Source organism: Castor canadensis, chromosome 13, assembly GCF_047511655.1.
Source record: "Castor canadensis chromosome 13, mCasCan1.hap1v2, whole genome shotgun sequence".
Classification (NCBI taxonomy): domain Eukaryota; kingdom Metazoa; phylum Chordata; class Mammalia; order Rodentia; family Castoridae; genus Castor; species Castor canadensis.
This window is the reverse complement of record NC_133398.1, coordinates 54,157,608-54,180,931: the sequence shown is the minus strand read 5'-3', so window position 1 is coordinate 54,180,931 and position 23,324 is coordinate 54,157,608. Positions and strand designations below refer to the sequence as shown.

Sequence of the window (23,324 nt, the reverse complement as noted above, 5' to 3'; positions counted from 1 at the left end):
ATTATTATTGAGGCCAGAGATGGGGGAAGTTAGAAACTGGTCAGTTTCTTAGCAGCAAGTGATATCACCATCTCAAATGGTTATCACAGTTCAAGTCTTCTAACACTGTTTCTTAGGAATCTTGACCTTTCTAATCGTTTCTTTTCCCATCATGACCACAGAAGACATCTGAATATACTTGTCCCAGTCTGTCATGTGGCCAGCGGGAGATCTGCCTTTGTCTTCTTGTCATTCATGTCCAGCATATTTGTTCTGTATATAACCTTTTGAATTTATTCTCCTGGCATTAAACACTCCATGACTTGAGGACATAGAAGTTGATTGGAAGTTTGCTAATACTGCCAGGACCTCCATGTCTGGCTGTATAAGTTGTGGAATGCATAACTCTAAAGGCTGACCATTTACTTCAGAACTAACCACTGCCTAGCATACACTCAAATATAAAATGCCTTAAAATTTTGAGTCAATCAAAAGGACAGGGTTCAGCCAAGCCTTGTATGCACATATGAATAATAAAAGAAAAATGGAAAAAAAAAAAGGACAGGGTTCAGGATTCATATCCAAGTTGGCATATCTGAAATATGATGCTTTTAAAGGTAACTCTGTATTATAATAACCTCACAAGGAAAATAGTACTTCCCTCTGTTTATTCCCATAAGAGCAGATATACACAGAAATATGACTGCTGTGGAATGGGAAGTTCAAGGTATATCTTCAAGGTAAAATCTTTTAATGGCTAGATTATGGAAGAGAAAAAGGTTTACTCCATGTGAGACTGATTTTATATGTGGATACAGTAGGTTATGGAAGTTTCTTAGGTTTATGGGAGGAGCCCTTGAACGCCAACAAGATGAATGAATAAGCAGGAATTTTCATGTACCTAATTGACACCTGAATTTCACTATTAATTTCTTTCATATCTGTATCATGTATTACATGCATGAAGGTGCATTTATTCCTATGTCATTCCTATGTAGTGTTAATGAGTAGACCTTGCATGTTGTTGATTTCGTCAGGAGTATTTCATGAGGAGAAGGTAAAAGGACTTAACTGCACTGACAAGCTTCTGCTGTTTCTGCATGTTACCCTGGCAGTGTGGTCATGGTGAATGACTGAAGGCCAGTGCTGACCACTCACAATTTTTTGAGACAGACTCTACCACCAAGCTTTTTGCTTAAAATTAACCAAATTGTCAAGACTGACTAGAAGTGTTTGCTGAAAATTTTTATATCCTTGTCTGAAATTAAAAGTTTTCCCTCTCTTACTTGAGTAAGCACAGTTGAAGTTGTGTCATTCTTTAGGGCAGTGGATTCTGTCACCATGCCTGGTGGCATCCAGTAAAAGCCTATGGGACAAAATATGATTGACTCTCTCTATCTTATTTTTTGCCAGGAGATAATGAAGTATATTTTGAAACAAACTTTTGGAAATTACCAGCTTCTTCCATGGATGAATAGCCTTTTCAAATCTTGATAGACACTGTGGAATGCAGTCTTGGTAGCTGTAGCAGGTTCAGTCCCTCACTATCTGCTGCAGACTTGTTATTGCTTTGTTGCCTCACTGTTGGCTAGGTATAGACTCAGGCAAAAACTAAGACTCTGAAGCTAATGATTTTTGTCATTTAGAATATTTGTTTTCTCATTTCAGAAAGTGGATGTTACCAGCAGGGCTGTGATGGAAATAATGACTAAAACAATTGAATACCTTCAACCCAATCCAGGTAAGGGGTTGTTTGTTTTATAGATTTGGAGTATATGCTCCAGGTAATTATTAGCTTGTCTTTGATAGAAAATTGAGATTTGGTATGCTTCTACTTCCTCAGTCCCCTCTTCTGGTGATGCAGTGACATCATGTATAGCACTTCAGCTTGGGGGAGGGGGATTTTTAAAGTTCACATGAAGTAACCAGAGGATCTATGATAGTTTATCCAACTGTGGTATCTCTAGCTAATAGTGAGTGGGAACAGCTTGAGTGACACATAGTGTCAGAGTAACTACAAACTCTTGTCAACAAACCTTGAACTTTCAGGAGATGGTAAGGAAGAAAATTGGAATAGTTTTAAAATAAGGTACAGTAATTTCCGGAAGGTATGAAAAAGTAGGAAGGGGAAAGTTTTATGAAATATAGAGAGTTTCTGTTTAGATGGCATAGAGGGTCGTCTGTGACTCTTACCACATCACATCAGCATTTGTTCCTGCTAATCTGTTATACTCTAAGAGAAAGAAATTGTAACAGAGATAAGGAGCTGTGCCTTGAAAAGAGAACCAGTTGGAACTGGAGTTATCTCTACAGGACCCAGGTGTGGCAAAGCAGCCTCTGTGGTAGGACTTCTTATCACACTTCCTATAGTTTCTGATTGCAGGGTATAGAAATTTGAAACAAGGCTGAATGTGGTGAGATGTACAAATATTTGAAAAATTACTTACCCTTGAGACTAGGTTTTCAGGGGGAATTTCAGATTGTGGTTCCCTATCTCTGGTGGTCCTTGGAATGACAGGGAACTGCTTAGCCCTAGTGGGCTTGGATCCTGAGCCTAAGTGGACAGAGATAAGAGAAGAGGAGGTATGAAAGAAGAAACAGAACAGTGCAAGAGTAAGGCTGTTTGGCTCTCTCCTGCCTCCTGCTGCTGGCTGCAGCTTTCATCCCATCTTTATTTACCTATAGTGCCACAGCTGCTATTTTCAAAATATAGGGATTAAATTCCATGGTATTTTTTTTCCTTTTTAAAAAGTACATTAGATTTGAGATTATGTAAGAGAGGAAAATACAGAAAAAAATACAGTAAGGTATAGATAGGTGTAAGCAATTTAACTGATGTTGGACCAGATGAATTTTCAAACTTACTAACAAATTAGATAAAGAATAGAAAAAAGCAAATTTTCTAATTTTTATCCCATGTTTTCTTCATAACTTTTATATTCCACAGAGATGCACATTTAACACTTAGTATTTAAACAACCATGATAGGTCAGGGTTGGAAAAGAGAATGTTCACCCTGCTTTACCATAAGTAATCATTGTGTAGAGGAAAGAAATGTTTCTTTTTATACATTCTTGAATATCCTATGGTTTTTGGAGATTCACAAATAAATTATGCTAATAACTCACTGTTGTTGAGCCAAATATAGAGAATAGAGAAAACATATTATTTACTTGGTACTGATGCATTTTCAGCTCAGTACTGGTTATGTACACTGTCTCATCTTTAAAGGTGGCTGTTTTTCTTAATATAAAAGTAGAACACAAAAACATGAAAGTGTTTGATGTCCCCACTCCAGAGGAACTAATACAGAAACCTTAAAGCGACAGAGGTTACCATGAGAAGGGGATCAGGAACCAGTGTAAAGATCAGTTAGAGATGAATCAACTTGGATTGTAACACATTTGTACATGAAAGCAGTGCTAGGAATATTTCTGTATAGCTATCCTTAACTCAACTAGCAAAAACACTTTGTCTTCCTTATTATGCTTATGTCTTCTCTTCAACAAAATTAGAGATAAGGGCAGAACACGTTCTGCCTGGAAGTGAGGGAGGGAGTGGGGAGAGGCTGGGTGGGGGAGCAGGGAGGAGAAATGACCCAAACAATGTATGCACATGTGAATAAATGAATAAATGAATAACAAAAAGTAGAACACAATTGGACAAATATAGTATAAAATAGATTAAAAATCTATTGTAGCAGAAATCCTCAGTGTGGACCCATCATTTTTCCTGAGTGTAATGTAATTATTCTTCATCATAGGTAATTGTAATAAGTTGAACAGTATATCCCCTCAAATTCAGGTCTACCCAGACCTCAGAATGTGACCTCTTTTAGAAATAGGGTCTTTGAAATATAACTAAGAATCTTGAAAAGCACTCACTCTGGATTTAAAAGTGGGCTCTAAATCTTCTAACTGGTGTCCTAAGCAGAGAAGATAATAGAGAGAGACACAAGTACACAACCAGGTGAGAAAAGAAGAGAGGAGTTGTGCTGTCAGAAGACAAGGAATGCTAGGAGTCAACTACAGGCTAGAAAAGGCAAGCAAGGATTCTCCCATAGTGCCTGCACAAAGAAACAACCATACCCACACCTTACTTTCGGACTCTGGCATCCTGACCTATAAGAGAATAAATTCTGTTATTTCAGACCACCCACTTTGTGGTCATTTGAAATGGCAACACCAGAAAATGAATACTATAGAATAGCTTCATTTTATTCAAGAAAAACTAAGGCTCAGAGAATTTAAAAAATTTTCCCAGTTACCATCTACAAAAAGGGATAAAGCCAGTATTGGAACCCAGGTGTGACTGCCTCCTAAAACCACATACTTTCTGTTGCGTGAACCTGCCTAGGAGATGGATGGGTTCAGTGTCATTTAGGTATAAAAGGTCCTTCACTCTCATAGTGCATATCATGGAAATTCAGAAAGGAAACAATTGTGGTATTGAGGATTATTTTTAGTTTGATAAAAATGATTCAAGGAGGAGATAATTGGGAGAAATATGAATTTTATAAATGTCATTTTAATAGAAAACTGAATGTGCCGATTATTTGTCAATATAAAAGTTGTATGACTCTGAGAATTAAATGGATATTTGCCACCCAGGAGAGCAATTAAGGCCACCACCAGGCAATTTCAGATTGTTTCAGAAAAGCAGTTATGAGTTATGAGGAGGTCACATCCATATACAAATAAGTATCATATCCAAAGAGTTTAGAAACAAAAACTTTCATATAATTGTCCCACAGAATGTAAACGATCTGTTTTTAATGGTTTATGACAGATGTGGGTTAGTTCCTCCATGAATTTCTTGGCTGGAAGAAGATACAGCATGGAGGTTCTAGAAGGTAGCTGGTCAAGTATGCTGGTTGTTCAGAGTCCAAGTGTCCTTGTGAAGGGGTCCAAGAATCTGACCAACACCCAGAGACACTCAGTCCTTAGACATAGTAGGGCAGAAAAATATTTCCAGACTTATGCAATTTGCTAAATACCTCAACCACCCTACCTCACAGGGACCAGTGATACGCTGATGCGTTTTCAGACCAGTGCTAGTTATGTCTGCTGTCTCATTTGTAATGATAACCACTTTTCTTAATATAAAAATATAGCAGGATGCTAATTCTGAATAAGCACACTCTGACTTGCAGCAGGACGGGGATTGACACCAAGTAATAGATTTGCATGGACAGGCCAGTAGAATCAGTAGAAATCAATGCTTCGTGAGTGCTTCAAGAGTACTCTTTATTAGACTAACACTCTAGGGCACTGGATGGGTTTCAGATCCTGTGGTTGTAGGACTTATGTAACTTTTATATTCTTAAAACTCACTCCCTGCTGAAATGATAACAAAAGAGGTTTTGATTAATTTTCAGGAATTCATAGATATGCTTTGTGAAGGTCCTACATTTGTTCTTGCCCTCCTCCAAATATTTTTAAAAGGCAATCTGGTAATGTTGTCTTGCATAAATGCTCAATGGCTTTTCATACTTAAAGGATTACATTTTAAAATTTCAACCTGATTTAAACAACCTTCTTACCTGGTCACCCTGCCTACTCTCCACCAAGATAGGCTGACAGCTCTTTCAGGTCTAGTATAATGGTGATGTAGACGCCTTCCTTGGCTTCTTTCATCATCCCAGTTGCTTTCCAGTGATGGCATATATCACACTTGTTGAAATTATGTAATGTGTTTGGTTTGGTTTCTCCTTCTCTGTAAGGGAAAGACTGAGCGTGCCTTATTATACTTCTGTTTTCCCAGACCCCAGCTCAGTTCCAAGCAACCAGTAAACTCTTGGGTAGTTGGATAAATGAATTATGAAGCACAGTTGACAGACAGTGACTAATGTAATAGAACTGTTTACACAAAGGACAGGAGGAAATGTCTTCCTTTTGTCTCCAAACCATCAGATCCACACATGTAATCAGCATTTATTACCTGCATTATCTTTTATGCAAAGACCAATTCTAGATGCTGAGGGGATAAAAAACAAGAGCAAGGTCAGCCATTCTTGTCTACTAGCATAAGTCACATACACTCTAAGGAGAGGGGCTCAGAGGCTTCACAGCTAATTAATTCTGGAAATTCTAGCTAACTGATGAGGCGGGGAAGGGCCAGTGGGGTCATGAACCTGAAGTTCTGATTTTTGAGAACGTAAAACAGAGCTGTGAAGACTTTGAGTTTGGACTGTGAAATTATTCTGACAGGAGCAGCATAACTAGTACAGATTTTCAAGCTTCTTAGGTGAAAAATAATTTTTTGAAAATTTTAAATTTATTTAAACTGAAAAATGTAAAACTGTGTTAATGGAGTGCTGAGTAATGTTTTGATGCATATGTACATTACACAATGTATGTTAGGTTAAACATAGCTAATCTTCTCAAACTCTTATTATTCTTTATATTAGAAGCATTTAAAATCCTTTCTTCTAATTTTTAAGAATATATAGTACATAGGTGTTTATGTCACCCTACTGTGGAATAGCACATAAAACCTCTTACTTCTCTCTGGCTGTAGCTTAGTCTCCATTGATCAACTTTTCCCCATCCCTCCTCCCACCCTACTTTCTCCAGCCTCTGGTAAACACCACTTTACTCCAACTTTGATGAGATCACAATTTTTAGGTTCCACATATGAGTGATATCATGCAGTATTTGTTTTTCTGTGTCTGACTTTGTTCACCTAATCTAATGATTTCTAGTTCCATCCATGTTGCCACAAATGACAGGATTTCATTCTTTTTATTGGCTAAATAGCATTCCATTGTGTATATATACCAGATTTTCTTTATCAGTGGGCACTTTATGATTGTTTCCATTTCTTGGCTGTTGTGAGTAGAGCAGCTACAGTGAACATGGGGGTGCAGGATCTCTTCATTACTGTCTTCATCTTCCTTGGATATATGTCAAGTAGTGGGATTGCTGGATCATATGGTAGTTCTATTTTTCTTTTTGAAGAACCTCCATACTGTTTTCTTTAATGGCTCTTTGATTTTACGTTTCTACCAGCAGTGTGCAAGGATTCCCTTTTTAGATAAGAACTAATCTGAGCATGAGAAGTACTGTGCATGAATTCCATTCTACTGGTTTTAACTGCATTATATTTAAGAGCAATCATCATTGCAGAAGATATAAATCAGTTTTCTTATTTACGTGTTCTGATGCTTGTGGGGAAGAAAAAGACTCTAGATTAGCATTACCCAATAGAAATATACTGCAACCCACATACTTGTAATACTGAATTCCTAGGGGCTACATTAATAAAGGAAAGGTGAAATTATTGACATTTTATTTAATTTAGTATATCTAAAATATTAACAATCATTGTACTATTTTGCATTCTTTTTCCCTTATACTAAGTCTTTGAAATTCAGCATGTATTTTATATTTACAGCACATCTCAATTTGGACTGGCTACCTTTCAAGTGCTCAGTAACCCATAGGGCAGGTGGATTCCATAGTGGACAGGACAGCAGTAGATTATCTTCTGTTAACCTATTTATTATAATTTTATAAATGTTTGATGTTTAGCTCCTTGGTTTATATTAGTGAGTTTTTATTTTCAACAGAGAAATGAACAGTTGGTTTATGATCAAGGTAGCTTTATTATTTTAATCTTATGAAAATTCATTTCATGACAATACAGTGAAGATTTCCCCTCCAGTAGAAAAACAAACATGGCCTGACTGGACTGTGTGTCCTTTCCAGCCTTAGCATAGTTGTTATGACAGCGACTTTTTCAGTGTGCACTGAGAAATTACTCTGGCCCTAATATCATAATCAATACAAATGTTCAAGATGCTGAGACAAAAAGTAGTTTTTATGTGAAAAAGATTGTGCATATTCGGGTTTGGTTCTTTACAAAAAGTCTTTTCTCTTGAACACTTATATGGTCTTTTCCCAGCTTGTCTGACATATGAGGTGTTAAATTGGGGATATTAGATTTCTATTCAGAATTTTTAAGTAATAATTTAAAATCTTATTTGTGGAATATTGCCTATGGAAATAAAAGTTAGCTGCATTAGTTTAAAAATGTCTTAGACTCTGGGACAATTTTACATTAACATTATATTTCTTTCCCATAGGGTTCCCTTTTAATCATTTCTTTCCAAAGATGAATACAGTACTTATAACATAGGTGATAGTAGTACTGACAGTTAATATATGTATTACTTGGCATTTGTTTGCCCAAGTCATTGGTTCCACAGTACAATGTACTTGCTGTATTTCCTGGAGGGCAGAAGCTGAGTTGTATTTGTTGTATCTTTCAAGGCTAGAGTTGGGCTTGGCACATTGTTTTCCTTCAATGTCTGGTCTGTAGGCCTGAGGATAAATCTGCACCACTGTCCTTCACTTAAAGAATAAAGGATGTGTACTGAGTCTAGTCACCAGAGCTTTCCTTTTCCAAATTCTGATATTGAAAAATAATCAAGATGCATAAAGGACAGATTCCAAAAGCCATTGTGAAGAAAATGTTAAACTTCAAAAAAATAGAGTCACTTAAGAATAAATAGATTAAAGAGGAAAGTGTAAGCCAGACAGTAGGCAATATAATTCAGATATGTATTTATTTAAAAGACTAGAGGGTTTTTATATTTTTACTACCTGTTTGGGAACAATATTGAAAATCAATAGATCCCTAATTGTGCTCATCACATTTCCATTGCTGCAACAAATACCTGAGAAAAACGAAATAAGAAAGGTTTATTTGGGCTCATGATTTTGGAAGTTTCAGTCCATGCTGACTCTATTGCATTTATGCCTGTAGCAAGGGAGAATTACATGGTAGGGAGCACTTACTGGAACAAAGCTGGTGAGCTCATGGTGGCCAGGCAGGAGAAGAGGGTACAGAGGAAGAGATCAGAGACAAAACACACCCCTCAAGTAAAGTTTTCACCATCTCTCAGTAGCCCATTAAGCTATGAATCCATAAATCCATAAATGGCTCAATCCATTTATGGGGTCAGAGCCCTTGCCTTCCTCCAACCACTGCTGCATTGGAGACCAAGCCTTCAGCACACAAACTTTTGGGGACCATTAAGACATCTTAAGTAATCCAGTTTTAAGTCAGTTAGAACTGGCTAATCCTTCCCTGTGTCTCTAAAGACTGCTGAGGAATTCTAAAATTAGGCATTAAAAATATCCCTTAGTATTATCATTTTCATGCTGGAGATTGAGGCTAGGGGCTTACACATGCTAAGCATGTACTCTGCTATCTAGACTAAAGTGTGTGTGTGTGTGTATGATTAAACTGTGGACTCTCACTTTACCAGTCCTGTAGTACTATTATGGTACAGAGTATAAAGGTCGCTATGACCTGTAGGACATTGAGTGGTTGAGTGTAAGCCCTGCACTCTCGCTGTGTCTCTCCCAGCTCATTCTCCTCCTTGTTCATCATACTGCAGCCTCACTGGTTTTTCAGCTTCTTCAGTCCTTTAAGCACTTTCTTATAGCAGGACTTTTTAGTAGATGTCCCCTCTTCCTGGAATGCCCCACCTGTCCCTTATTGGATACCTGTCATCTGACTTATTTACCCTTCCTGTCTTAGCTTAAGTATCATCTTCTCTGAGAGGCCTCTTCCAAGCCCATTCTAAATCAGGTCCACTTTAGCTTTGCCTTTTCATAACACCTTCACATCACACCAGTCCTTCCACAGGTCTCTCAAATGGTTTCCCAATTCTAATAAAATTGAAAGAACTTATTGTGGGTTATAAAGCTTGGATAACCTGACTTCATTTCCTGCATTCCAGCCATCTTCATCTTTCTCTCCCTCTAACAAGCCTGCCACCTGCCTCAGACACACTGTTCTCTCATTCACATGGGCCTCACCCATCCTTTGGCCTGAATTACTTCCTCTCCAAGTCATGTCAAAGTCTGTGCTCAGGTCTCTGCTCAAATGTCACTTTATGTGGCTTTCTTGGCCATCTTGGTTAAAACATCAACCATTAACACTCACCAAGTCCTGTTCTGATTTTATTTTTCTTCATAGCACTTACCACTACATTTACTATGTGCTTACTTTTTAAAGAATTGATTGTCTCTGCCTCCATAATACAAGTGGCCTGAGTGTAGGGTTGTTGTTTGCATACTACAAAGAGCCTAGTTCTCTCTTTTATTGTACTAAAAACATTTGCTTGTATGTCATTTTATTTCCTCAGTATCCAACCTTCCTCCCTTCTCCCTCTCCTGTTTTGCATTCTCCATATTGCAGCCATTTTTATCCATTAAAGTTATAAATCATATTATTTCTCTGCTATAACTCTCTAGTGGTTCCTATAAACTGAGAGTATATTGAAAAATAGATACCCACCCAGTCTTGTTCCCATCTCACTTATACAGGGAAGCTTTTCCCCAGCTCTCAAGATGGCTCCTGCTTCTTGTCACACTACTTCCAATCAGATGCCTTCTCCCTACGTGGTCGTTTCTTGGCCACCCTACTCAGAATGGTCTGTCCTTGACTCTCCTAATTCCCTTCTGTTGTTTTTTTGTCACCATTTGAATATATCCACTATTTTGTCTTTTTGTTTATTGTCTGCCTAAGCACCTCTATTTCCTGTCTAGAATGTAATTTCCACAATGGTAGAGACTTGTCTCTCTTATTGCCAAACAGGCTATATTCCTAATGTAAAAGCAATGCCCTCCATAGATACTTACTGAATAAATGCTGCTTATCCCTCCCACTGTGTCATTAACTTACCAATAAGGGTTATGTTTGTGTGACTTACTTATGTACACCCCGTGCCTCCCACAGCGTTTGGTGCTTAGCAGGTACTTAATTTTCTGAGTGAATGTATCAAGTCATGTCAAGCATATTGAAGCTCCATCCTACAGGAGAAGCTAGCCTGTTTATAGGCATGAACAGGCCAGAATCAGAGCTGTTACTCTGTCTTTATGGTAGCTACTTGATGTCATGTGCAGTTGATACACTTTATAATTAATTGTTTTGGAGAAAGTATGGATGTGTATATTCCTATGTGTGTGTGTGTATATATATATATATATATATATACATATATATATATATGATCACTGGGCTGAAGCTATGACAAACATTTGTATTTACAGAAGTAGATAATAGCTATTACTGTTTTCAGATGAGAAAACTAAAGCTGTGAGATAGATTAAGTAACTTGTCCAAAGTCATTCAACAGAGGAACCAGTCTGTATTGAGATATGACTATCTCCATCGTTCACGTGGTTTGCTCTGTGTTATCATGAAGATACCTTCAGTCTTGGACTCTGTAGCAAATATACTCTAAGGTGACTCCTAATGATTCACCCCTTGTATGATCCCTCTTGTATGTGTGTAGAGCCTGTCAGTTGCTTCTAACCATTAAATATGGCAAAGATCATGAGATCAACCACTCACCACTTCCTTAAGACGGGATGTAGCTTCTATGATCACATTGCACTATGTGAGACTGTCTTAGCTGAATTGTGTGAGAGGGATTTTCCTGCTGGCCTACAAGGTGCAACCACCATGTTCTGACTTCCTACAGAGAGGCATCTGGGAATTGGAGGTGGGCTCTAAACCCAAGGGTGGCCACTAGCCAACAGCCAGCAAGACACCAGGACCCTCTGTCCTACTGTCACAAGGATTGTGTTGTCACCAATCTGAGTGAGTCTGGAAGCAGCTTCTTCACCACTCAAGCTTCTAGACGACATTGTAGCATTCCTTATTTGCAGCCATGTGAGGCCCTGAGCAGAGCAGAGAATTTGTAACCTAGAGAAACTGTGAGGTAGTGCATGTACACTGTGTGAAGCTGATGTAAGGTAGTATGGCTGTTTGTTTCCCTGCCAGAGCACCTATGCCAAGCATACCAGAGTTTACTGGAGCCATCGGACCATTTGCATTGTTGACTTAGGCTCACTAGATACTAAATGTAGGGGATGGATTGGGAATACTGGTCACTCACTATCTTTTCAGCTTCACATAGTGTCCTGAACATTTAGGAGGTGGTAGAATAGTTTATTCCATGCTAAGACTGAAGATTTTTTGTGTTTTGAAACATGATAGTGAAAAGCACTTGGCACAGTGCCTGTCACCTTGTAGGGCTAGAGAACAGTTGATGGGCTCCCCTTCCCAGTTTCCTGCAGTTCTGCCTGAGAGCATCTCAGATTTATACCCAGCAATTCCTCCCCAGGCAGGATCCCTATGGAAGAATTCCACTGTGGTACCCTCCTCCCAATGTCATGGTGTCAGGTGCCACCCTGTACTGAAATCAAATCAGCACACTGGGACTTGTGTATTTTTCAGTTTGCACAAACTGTTTCATGCCCCTGGGATACAGTTGCCTGCTTTCCTAGGGCATGCTATGAGAGCTGTGTTGGCACCTTGCTACACCTCTTCCTGAGATGGGAGATGTTTGCTGCCCTGTGTCACGAGATCTTAGAGCTGCTGACTGTACCACAGCACAGTGTCTTAAAATACCTCCCTGCTGCTTCCTACTCAAGGGCATGAAAGAGCCCTGTTACCTCGGAGAGAGGTGTTACATAAATACCATTATTAGGGTTGAGAGATGCATGACCTGTGCTAGTGTTATCTATTTGTACAGGTAGCTGGCTACTCTTCCACTGCTCTTTCTTTAGTTCCTTGTCATATTTAACTTCAAAAAAAACTTCATAAATTTGAGGAGGTTTACTTAAGTCTTTAATACATATGAACCTTTTGGGATATTTAGTAATAAATAAATAACCTTACTGTGCAAGGAATACCTTGTGCAGAGTGTCAGGAGCATCAGAGTCTGTTTTAGAATTAGAGATGGTCTAGGTTTCACCTAGAAAAATTGGGCCGTTATGCACAGTCATCACATATTATCAACATTAAACATATGCTAAAATACTATTTATTATACAGATTTTTGTTGCATACATTAAGGCCTAAATGTAATTTAGGTTGTTTTGAGGATTTATACTCATATTTCAGTTGTAATCTCTAGTAAGACTTTACAAGTCCAGTTAAAATAATTCAGGATTAAAAATTTTTTAAATTTTTTATTATGGTAAAATACACATAATAAAATGTATGATCTTAACCATTTTAAGTAGACATTTCAGTGATAAGAAATGCATTCGTAAGGACGTACAGTCTTTACCAACAACCATCTCTACGATTCCTTTCATCTGTAAAAGTGAAACTCCATTCCCATTAAATAATAATTCCTTATTCTCTCCTTTCTCCAACCCCGGAAACCACCATTCTACTTTTCATCTCTGTGACTTTTGTCTACTCTAAATATCTCATCTACTTGAAATCAAATAGTTTGTGCCTTTTGGTGATCACCTCATTACACATAACATGGTATTCATGTTACAGAATATGTCAGAATTTGCTTCCTGTTTTGAGGCTCTTTTCTGTGGATGGACAGTTGGCTTTCTCCCATATTCTTTTAGCTGTTGTGAGCAGTGTCACTATGAACATGAATGCACAAACACCCTTTTTGAGTCCCTGCTTTTAGGTCTTTTGATGATTATATGCCCAGAAGTAGAATTGCTAAATCATAACGGTGGTTTTTTTAAGAATCACCATGCTGTCTCCCATGATAACCATACCATTTTCACATCCTCACTAACAGGATCTAAGGGTTCCAGTTACTCTATGTGCTTACCAACACTTGTTACTTGCTTTGCCTTTTTATCTTTTTTTTTTGTGTTAGCCATCTAAATAGGGTGTGATGTGGTATGTCATTAGAGTTTTGACTTTCACCCTTTCACTTCTCTAATGATTGGTGGTATTGATCATCTTTTCATATTCTTGCTGGCCATTTTAAAAATCTTATTTGGAGTAATACCTGTTCAAGACCCTTGCCCATTTTCAAATTGGGTTTTGTTTTTGTTGAGGTTTAGAAATTCTTTGTTTTTTACATATTAATCCCTTATCCAATATCATTTATACATATTATCACCAGGTCCATGAGTTACTGTTTCAGTATTTGTAGTGTTTTGATGTACAAAACTTAAAAGTTTTCATGAAATCCAGTATGTCTACTTTGTCTTAATTTTGCCTGTGCTTTTGGTGTCATGTCTAAGAAATGACTGCCAAAGCCATGAAGAAGAACGAAATGTTATTCGCTGGTAAATGGATGGAATTGGAGAACATCATTCTGAGTGAGGTTAGCCTGGCCCAAAAGACCAAAAATCGTATGTTCTCCCTCATATGTGGACATTAGATCAAGGGCAAACACAACAATGGGATTGGACTTTGAGCACATGATAAAAACGAGAGCACACAAGGGAGGGGTGAGGATAGGTAAGACACCTAAAAAACTAGCTAGCATTTGTTGCCCTTAACGCAGAGAAACTAAAGCAGATACCTTAAAAGCAACTGAGGCCAATAGGAAAAGGGGAACAGGTACTAGAGAAAAGGTTAGATCAAAAAGAATTAACCTAGAAGGTAACACCCACGCACAGGAAATCAATGTGAGTCAATGCCCTGTATAGCTATCCTTATCTCAACCAGCAAAAACCCTTGTTCCTTCCTGTTATTGCTTATACTCTCTCTACAACAAAATTAGAAATAAGGGCAAAATAGTTTCTGCTGGGTATTGAGGGGGTGGGGGGGAGAGGGAGGGGGTGGAGTGGGTGGTAAGGGAGGGGGTGGGGACAGGGGGGAGAAATGACCCAAGCCTTGTATGCACATATGAATAATAAAAGAAAAAAAAAGAATTAACCTAGAAGGTAACACCCACGCACAGGAAATTAATGTGCGTCAGTGCCCTGTACAGCTATCCTTGTCTCAACCAGCAAAAACCCTTGTTCCTTCCTATTATGGCTTATACTCTCTCTACAACAAAATTAGAAATAAGGGCAAAATAGTTTCTGCTGGGTATTGAGGGGGTTGGGGGGAGAGGGAGGGGGCGGGGGCAGGGGGGGAGAAATGACCCAAGCCTTGTATGCACATATGAATAATAAAATTAAAAAAAATAAAGTAAAATAAATGACTGCCAAATCCAAGATCATGAAGTTTTACTGTCTTTTCTTCTAAAGATTTTATAGTTTTAGGTATCGTGTTTAGTAACTTGGAGGTAATTTTTGTATGCGGTATTAGCAAAAGGTCCAAATCCTTCCTTTTATGCTGTGTGTAACATTTGTTGAAAAGGCTGTCGTTTTCCTTGAATGGATTGGTACTTTTGTCCAAAATGTATAGAGGGGTTGATTCCTGGACTCTGTTATATTCAGTTTATCTACATGACTGTCTGAATGCCTGTACCAGCCTACTATTGTATGAATATGGTTTTAGTATGTGTTTCACAGATTCATGTGTTGAAAGCTTGGTTACAAGTGTAATTGTATTGAGGTGGTGGCACCTTTAAGAAATAATTAGGCCATGGGTTAGCACCCTCAAAGGCGATTAATATAGTTCTTACAGGACAAAATTAGTTCCTGTGAGATCAGATTTTTATAAAAGAGGAGCCAGTCCCCTCTGTGCTCATTTGCTTCTTATCTTGTATATTTGCCCTGTCTGTTCATGGTTGTTGTTCTTTCCACTTCTCTGTCATGTTGTGATATAGGGAACCGTTGCCACAATTCCAGTGCTATGTTGTTTGGACATTCCAACCACCAGAATCATTATCTAAATAAACCCCACTTACTCCTATATTACCCAGCATCAAATATTCTGTTACAGCAATACAAAATGTACTAAGACTTGCCCCATTTTTACTGCAGCTTTGTAGGAAATTTTGAAATCAGAAAGTATGAGCCTGCTAGATTTATTCTTTTTCAAGATTTGTTTTTGCTATTTGGGGGTCCCTTGAGATTCCATCTGAATTCTAAGATGAGTTTTTCTATTTCTATGAAAAGCACCACTGAAATTTGGATACAGATTGCATTGAATCTGTAAATTGCTTTGGGTTATATTGACATTTGAATAATATTAAGTCTTCCAGTCTGTGAACATGGGAACATATTTCCATTTATTTACATCTTCTTTAATTTCTTCAGCAATGTTCTGTAGTTTTACCTTTTGCCTCTTTGGCTAATTCCTTAAGTATCTTACTCTTTTTGATGCCATTATGAATGGAAAAGCTCTCATTGAATATAATGTTTGCTACAAAGTTTTCATATATGACTTTTATGATATTGAGATAGTTTTTTTAACTATACTTAGTTTGTTGAGTGTTTTTTTTTTTGATGAAAAGGTGCTGAATTTTGTCAAATGTGTTCTCTGCATCAGTTGAGATGATCATAGGTTTTTCGTTTTGTTTAGTTAATATGGTGTAACATGTTGACCAGGTTCCACATGTTGTACCATATTTGCATTCCAGGTATAAAGTCTCCTTGGTCATGGTGTATAATACTTTCATTGTGCTGCTGGATTCAGTTTGGTAGAGTTTTCTGATTTTTTTGCATCAATTTTTATAAAGAATAATGATCTATATTTGTCTGGCTTTAATATCAGGATACTGCTGTCCTCATAGCATGAGTTAGGAAGTGATCCTTCATTTTTTTGGGAAAAGTTCGAGAATGATTAGTAGTCCTTAAACATTTGGAACAATTCATCAGTGAAGCTGGGACTTTTCTTTGTCAGGAGATTTTTGATTACTGATTCTGTCTTCTTACAAGTCATACACCTGTTCAGGTTTGCTATTTCTTCATGAGTTAGTCATTGTAGACTCTGTGTTTTTAAAAATTTGCTCATATTATCTAAGTTATCCAATTTGTGGATGTACTATTATTTATTGTGCTTTTCTAGTAATCTTTTTATTTTGGTAGATTCACTTATAATTTCTGATTTAGTAATTTGAATCTTTTTTTTCCTTAGTTCACTTAGTTAAATATGTGTCAGGTTTTTTTTACCTTTCCAAGAACTAGGTTTTATCTTTTGAGAAGTAATAAGGAGGTGAGATTTTTTTTTTAAGCTATTGGTGGCAATTTCAATGAAATGTCTATCAACTATAATTTTCTCCAGCCAAAAGTGGAAAAGAAGAGAAAAAAAAAGATAACACTGTTTTAGTGCCTATTTTGATTCCACATATCATTTTATTTTACCATTGTGTTTTGAACCCTATGTTATTTCTTTGGTATGATTACCTGGCCATTTAATAGTAGGAAATGACTATAGAGTCTATCACTGGCAAATGGTGCTATAATTTTTTTTCTTCAAAAAGAGGGTTTATTTTATAGTTTAAAATATCACTTTGGTTTTCTAAATTTTACAAATGCCTTTTGCACAGTGTTACTGTATTTGTTTTTTACATAAGAAAGGAGAATGACAGATGATAAGTTGCTTCTTTGTTTTCCTTGAAATATCCATCTTATCTTTTAAAAAAATTCATCTACTTATTTGTAAATGTTCTAGTGCATTTGTCCTAGAGGGTTCTAACAGGTTCAGGGAGTGTTAGATTTCAAAGACATTAGAGATACCTGGCAGTGCTGGAGTTTGAATTCAGGGCTACACCCTTGTTAGGAAGGCACTTTATCCCTTGAACTATGCCTCAGCCCTTTTTGCTCTGGTTATTTTGGACATTTGGTCTCACTTTTTACCCAGGCTTCCCACCATCACTGGGACAGCATGGACTCACTAAGACCATTAACTTTTTTCCATGAAGATGAGGTCTCATGACATACCCCCATCCCAATCTGGGCTGACCTCAAACCATAATCCTTCCAATCTCAGCCTCCCCAGGTAGCTGGGATTGCAGGTATGAGCCACCAGTCCTGGTTAAGTAAGCCAATCTTATGTTGAATAAGAAGCGGAGATCAAAGAGGTGAAGCAGTTTCCCCAAGGTCATGCAGGTAGAAAGACTTCCATCCTCCTAAGGCAGTTACTTTGATTCCTGAATGATCACGCTTCCTCATCTGTGCGTGTAAAACACCTAACACACATAAATATAGCTAAAGCTTTTCACTTTGATGCTGAAAAATTCTAATTTGACCTAGTTTAGTGAAGATAGAATAAAGAAGAGAAAACCAGTATAGCATTCTGGGAAGAGATAGAGCTATGATTCTGGCTCAGCTTCTTCTTGCTACATTTCCTTGGACAAATGACATTATTTTTCTGTTCTTTGTTTTCTTTATCTGTAAGATGGAGAAATAAAACCTGTCTTAAATGTATGTTACTGCAAGGATTGAAGAGATGAAGTACATATAGTAGATACTGCAGAAATGATAGCTATAGATCGAATGTGTTCCTGATGGTCAGTTTTTCAAAGATATTTCAGGGATTTTTCTAAATTTTTTAATGAGATAGCATATTAATATGAATTAGTATGAGATGAATTTTAGTAAAAATCATTCACTGTCCTTCTAAAGAATTCTGCCATTTTGAGCAAAGGTTGGCTTCTATAAGGTATATAGAGATGACAGGAGAATTAAGTCCCTAAGAACTTTCAGAATACTTGTTCCATGTCTTTGGTCTTCCCTGATAGGTTTCCTGTAACAATCAGAACCTGAAAGATGTGATTCTGGGTACTATGGCCACCTACTCTGCCTGAAAGTGTCAAATGCGATCATCCACACAAGCCAAGGGCAAGGGTTGAATTTTCTTCCTCCCTATTGTTTTTTTTTTCTCCTTATATTTTATTGTTTTTATATTTACTTACATGTATATTATACATTGTTTTTGCCATCTCCCCTCTTCTCTCCCCAGCTTAGGAGCAGAACCTGTTCCACCCTCTTGTTCTCCAATTTTGTTGAAGAGAAACCATGGGAGATAATAAGAAAGACATTTTGTTTTTGCTAGTTTGAGATAAAGACAGCTATACAGACAGATTCCTAGCATTGCTTCTATGCACTTGTGTATTACAACCCACATTGGTTTGTCTGTACCAGACCTCTTCACTACTTCCTGGTCCCCTTCCCATAGTGGCCTCTGCCAATTTAAGATTACTTCATTCACTCCTCAACAGGGAACACATCAACCACATTCAAGTTTTAGGTTTCCTTTCCTTTCCCTATTTCTCCCATGCATGTTCTCCCCTTTGTATGTGACCCATGTCCAATAATATTACTGCATTTGTTTTTCTTCCTCCCTATTGTGAGAAACAGATGGATGCCCTGTCAATATTTTCTTATTTGAAATTTCACATTGGAGAGGGAAGGAAGCCATTCTTGAGAGTATAATATAATAGTATAAAGTAGGTTAAAAATCTATGAATGACCTCTCCCCAAACACTTCTGTCATAGTAATTTATGGTGGAGAGGAATCTGGGGTGCAGAAAGGAAGACTCACCCCTCATGCCTGCTCCTGCCAGTAATGAGCACTCATTTTCCTCCCAGCCCCACCATGGCTCCTTCCACCCTCTGCTTGGATTTGTGCTGGGCTCCTTCATTCCAGCTTCCTCTTCCATGAAGGCTGCTGATTTTCAGAACTACAGAAATTCCAGTTGCTATAAACGTTGCTATATATTACATGGAACTACAAAGAAAAAAATCAGGTGATGCTAGAATTCTCTATTTTTTTTTCCTTAGGAAAAGGAGCATACCATTTTTGCCTGGTTCTCAAGGCATGTGAGCCACAGGTCCTGACATTTCTCAGATTCTTTCTAGAAAAGAAATCTCAATGAGTTTTTTGGTGAATGTCTGTGAAACTTTGGCATCTACTTTTATGAGTGTGCTGTATCCCTGTTTTAGAGACACAATGGACAGAAATGCTAGCACATTTCATTGTTACATACATTGTATGTAACAATGAAAAGTGTAAATGGTATATATAGGAGTATGTTATGTTATTTTCTATAATTTTTATGTGTTTGACCTATTTCACTTTTTAAGCAAAGTAGTATAATAATACTTAGCCGCCACAGGTGAAATCTGGGATACAATATAATTTCCCACAAGTCGTCTGCTGGTAAAGGTTTAATAGGCACATCTTTGGAAGAAAAACCTTGGTTTGTAGTGTTCTTTAGTTTCTGTGTTGCAAGGTCTCCTATGTCCATTTTTAAGCTACCAAGGTGATATTACTAAAGGTAGAGTTGGAAAAAGATGCTCACAGTTTGCTCCCAGAAGGAGTGCTGGCTGAGTTCAGAACTCCCCTGTGTGAAACTGACATGGAATTGTTCTCACAGGTAGGGAGGTAGGCTGTAAGTAGGTAGGTTGTGAATGCCCAGTAAATACCTGTAGATGAAGGCAAGGAGACTGTGTTAGTCAGACCATTGTTTGCTGTGACAAATACTCAAATACTTGAGAGAAAACAACTTAAAGAAGGAAAGATTTATTTTGGCTCACAGGTTCAGAGATTCATGGCCTCTTGCTTCCATTGTTTTTGGGTCCCTGGTAAGGTAGAACAGCATGGTGGGGAATGAGCTACAGAGCAGAGTTGCTCACCTCCTAGTGGCCAAGAAACAGAGGAGGGAGGGAAGGAGAACAAGAGGAGCCCAGGACAAGATATAGCCTCCAAGAACACTCACCTACTTCTTCCAGACATGCCTTGCCTCCTAATGTTTCCAGAATGTCGCCAAAATAGCTCTACCAGATGGGGACCACATATTCAGTACACAAACTTTTTGAAGAGACCTTCATATACAAACCATGACAGAGACCTTCAAAGAACAGAGGATGTGAGGGACCTGTTTCTTCTTTATTTATGAAAATCTTGGATTGTATATTATTCATTGATCTCGTGTGTGTGTGTGTGTGTGTGTGTGTGTGTGTGTGCGCGCGCGCGTGGTGTGTGTGTGTGTGTGTGTGTGTGTTACTGGGGTTTGAACTCAAAATTTCCTCCTTGCTCGCTAGGCAAGCACTCTACTACTTGAGCCATGCCCCTAGCCATTGATCTTATGTTTATTTGCTTATGGAAATAAACCTCTCCATTAATAAAATGTCATTACTTTGTGAAAAGCAGGTCACACTAAGGGGAGTTCACTAAAGGGAGAGGGAAGATAAAAGAAGGAAGTGAAGAAGGTGAATATGGTTGATGTACTCTCTATAAAAGAATAATATATTTAGAAGTGGGAGAGGGTAGAGGAGAGGGGCAGGGGGAAGAAATGACCCAAACAATGTATGCACATGTGAATAACAATGAATAATAATAAAAAAAATAAGGAAGAGTAAATCATGGAGGATTAGACTAGATAAATTGCTTACAATTAGTTACCAGGACCAAAAAAAAAAAAGAATAATATAGACTTTTTTAAACCTGAAGTCACTGAAAGAAGGGGTCTAAGGTGGAAAGAAGAAAAATAGAGGGGATGAACCAGTTTAGGTTATAAAACATATGTACATGGAAATGTTACCATGAAACTCCCTGTATAGCTATCTTAAACAAATAGAAATTCATTTTTCAAAAATGGAGAACAGGAAGGTAAAGCAGGCCATCTGGGAGTTGGTTTCAGTGGGAGGGGGAGGATATAAGGAAAGGGCATAGGAGGTGAATGTAGTGGAAATATTATGTACTCATGTATGAAAATGGAAAAATGAGACCTGTTGAAACTATTCCAGGAAGGGGGGGATGGAGGATAAAGGAGAATGATGGAGGGCATGAATTGAATTCAACTGTGATGTATTGTAAGAACCTTTATAAATGTCACAGTGTACCCTCAGTACAAAAATAATATGACAGTAAAAAAAGAAAACCAAGAAAAAAAGTCATTATTGAGGACTCAGGAAAGCATGAAGTCAAAAAATTTTATATTACTATGATACTTCTTTCAAAGTTAATTTTTAGGTGAATTAGTATAACCCCAGATGGAACTTTAAAAATAGAAGCCTCAGAAATCTGTGTGAAATGAAAACTACTTAATGCATCATTTTCTCATAGATGCAGGAATCCAGCTAATTCACAAAAATTACTTTGGTCCAGAATTTTAAAAAATAACTAGATCCAAAAAAGATAATATAGTGGGTTGAATAGTGCTCCCCCAAATTCATGTCCCTTTCCAGAACCTTAAAGCGTGACCTTAGTCAACTCACGATGCCATAGACAGGTGGCTTAAGCAATAGAAATATATTTCCCACTGTCCTTGAGATGGGGCAGTCCAGGGTGAAGGTGCTGGACAGTTTGATTTCTGATGAGGGCTGTCTTCCTGGCTTGCATGTCCTCAAACAGCCTTTCCTTGGTGCATGTGTGTGGAGAGGGATTGTTGTCTCTCTTCCTCTTCTTGTAAGGCTGTCAGTGCCATTGTATTAGGACACAAACCTTATGATGTCATCTAACCTTAATTACATCGTAAAAGCCTTATTTGCCAATACAGTCACATTGAAGGTTAGAGTTTCAATGTACGAATTTTGAGGGAACATGATTCAGTTCATAGCAGCCTTCTAACCTTTTTTATATTTGTTACTTACCAACTCTGTTCCTTTATCCTGGATTGGGCTCTCTTGTCCTCAGAGAGGCAACTTTAGATTTTTATATCTAAACCCACCTACTGTATGAACTTCCTCTTGTTCACGAGAATCTGGGGGTGCCATACTTATTAATTTCAATGTACCTCTTTGGTAATCTGCTCCTGTATCACAAAGAAGTTATCTTGTTGACTGTAGCTTCCATTTTATTGAGTATTCCCAAATAAGTGCCAAGCGCAGTGCCACTGTACAAGTATCATTCATAATTCTCACAATAACCCAGCAAAGTAGATTTTACTTACTTTATTCTGGGATGAGAAAACCCACTTAACTCTTTTGTTTTTTTCTTCAATTATCTATTGCAGTCATTCTAAGGCATTATTCTAAACCATGGGTGTGCATTGGTTAATGAGGCAGGCAAAGGCCCTGCTCTCATGAAGTGAAACTGATGGCCAATAAATATGTAAAGTCAAGTGGTGGTTAGTGTGATAAAGAGAAAAGAAGAATAAGGGAGATGGAAAGTGACCAGGTCCAGGAAGGTGGTGTTCTTGGTGTGTTCAGGGAATAGTAAAGAGCTGTAGCAGGAAGGGCATGTCCAAAGGGCTAGAGCATATAGGACCATGTCATTATTGGTAGCACTTGGGCTCCTACTGTGAATGACATGGAAACACATTGAAGGTTTCTGAGGAGAGGGTGGCATGATCTGACTACACTGAATGGGACCACTCTGACCTTTATGTGGAGAATTGATTCTAGGGGCAAGAATAGAACCAGGAAAGCCAGTTGGAGCATTTTAGTTATCCAGGGTAAATTGATGGTAGCTTAGACCAGAGTGAGAAGTACAGTGCAGAAACCAGGAGTGGATTATACGTTTACTATGCACTGATATTCCCATGTAACTAGGTATCTAGTTTAAGAACCTAAACACTATCAGGACCTCAGAAACCCCTTCAGGATACAAGTGACCCAGACTCGTAACACCGTAAGCTTTTGTCTGTTTCTGAAGTTTACTTAAATAGAATCACAGGCCATGCACTCTTGGAATCTGGCCTTTTCTCTTTACAACTGTCTGTTATTGTGAATAGTTGTACTTCTTTTCTCCTCACTGTTACGTAGCATTCC

At 37.9% G+C, this 23,324-nt stretch overlaps 1 protein-coding gene across 2 annotated transcripts in view; it reads left to right on the top strand.

Annotated features, from left to right (window-relative positions):
- The window catches only part of Sh3gl2 (SH3 domain containing GRB2 like 2, endophilin A1), a 202,562-nt gene that overhangs the window by 160,174 nt on the left and 19,064 nt on the right, over positions 1-23,324 (top strand). For both annotated transcript variants that reach the window (XM_074051747.1, XM_074051746.1), the window contains exon 3: positions 1,648-1,720. In XM_074051747.1, the coding sequence (XP_073907848.1) occupies positions 1,648-1,720 (73 nt within the window). The remainder of the gene's footprint in view (positions 1-1,647; positions 1,721-23,324) is intronic.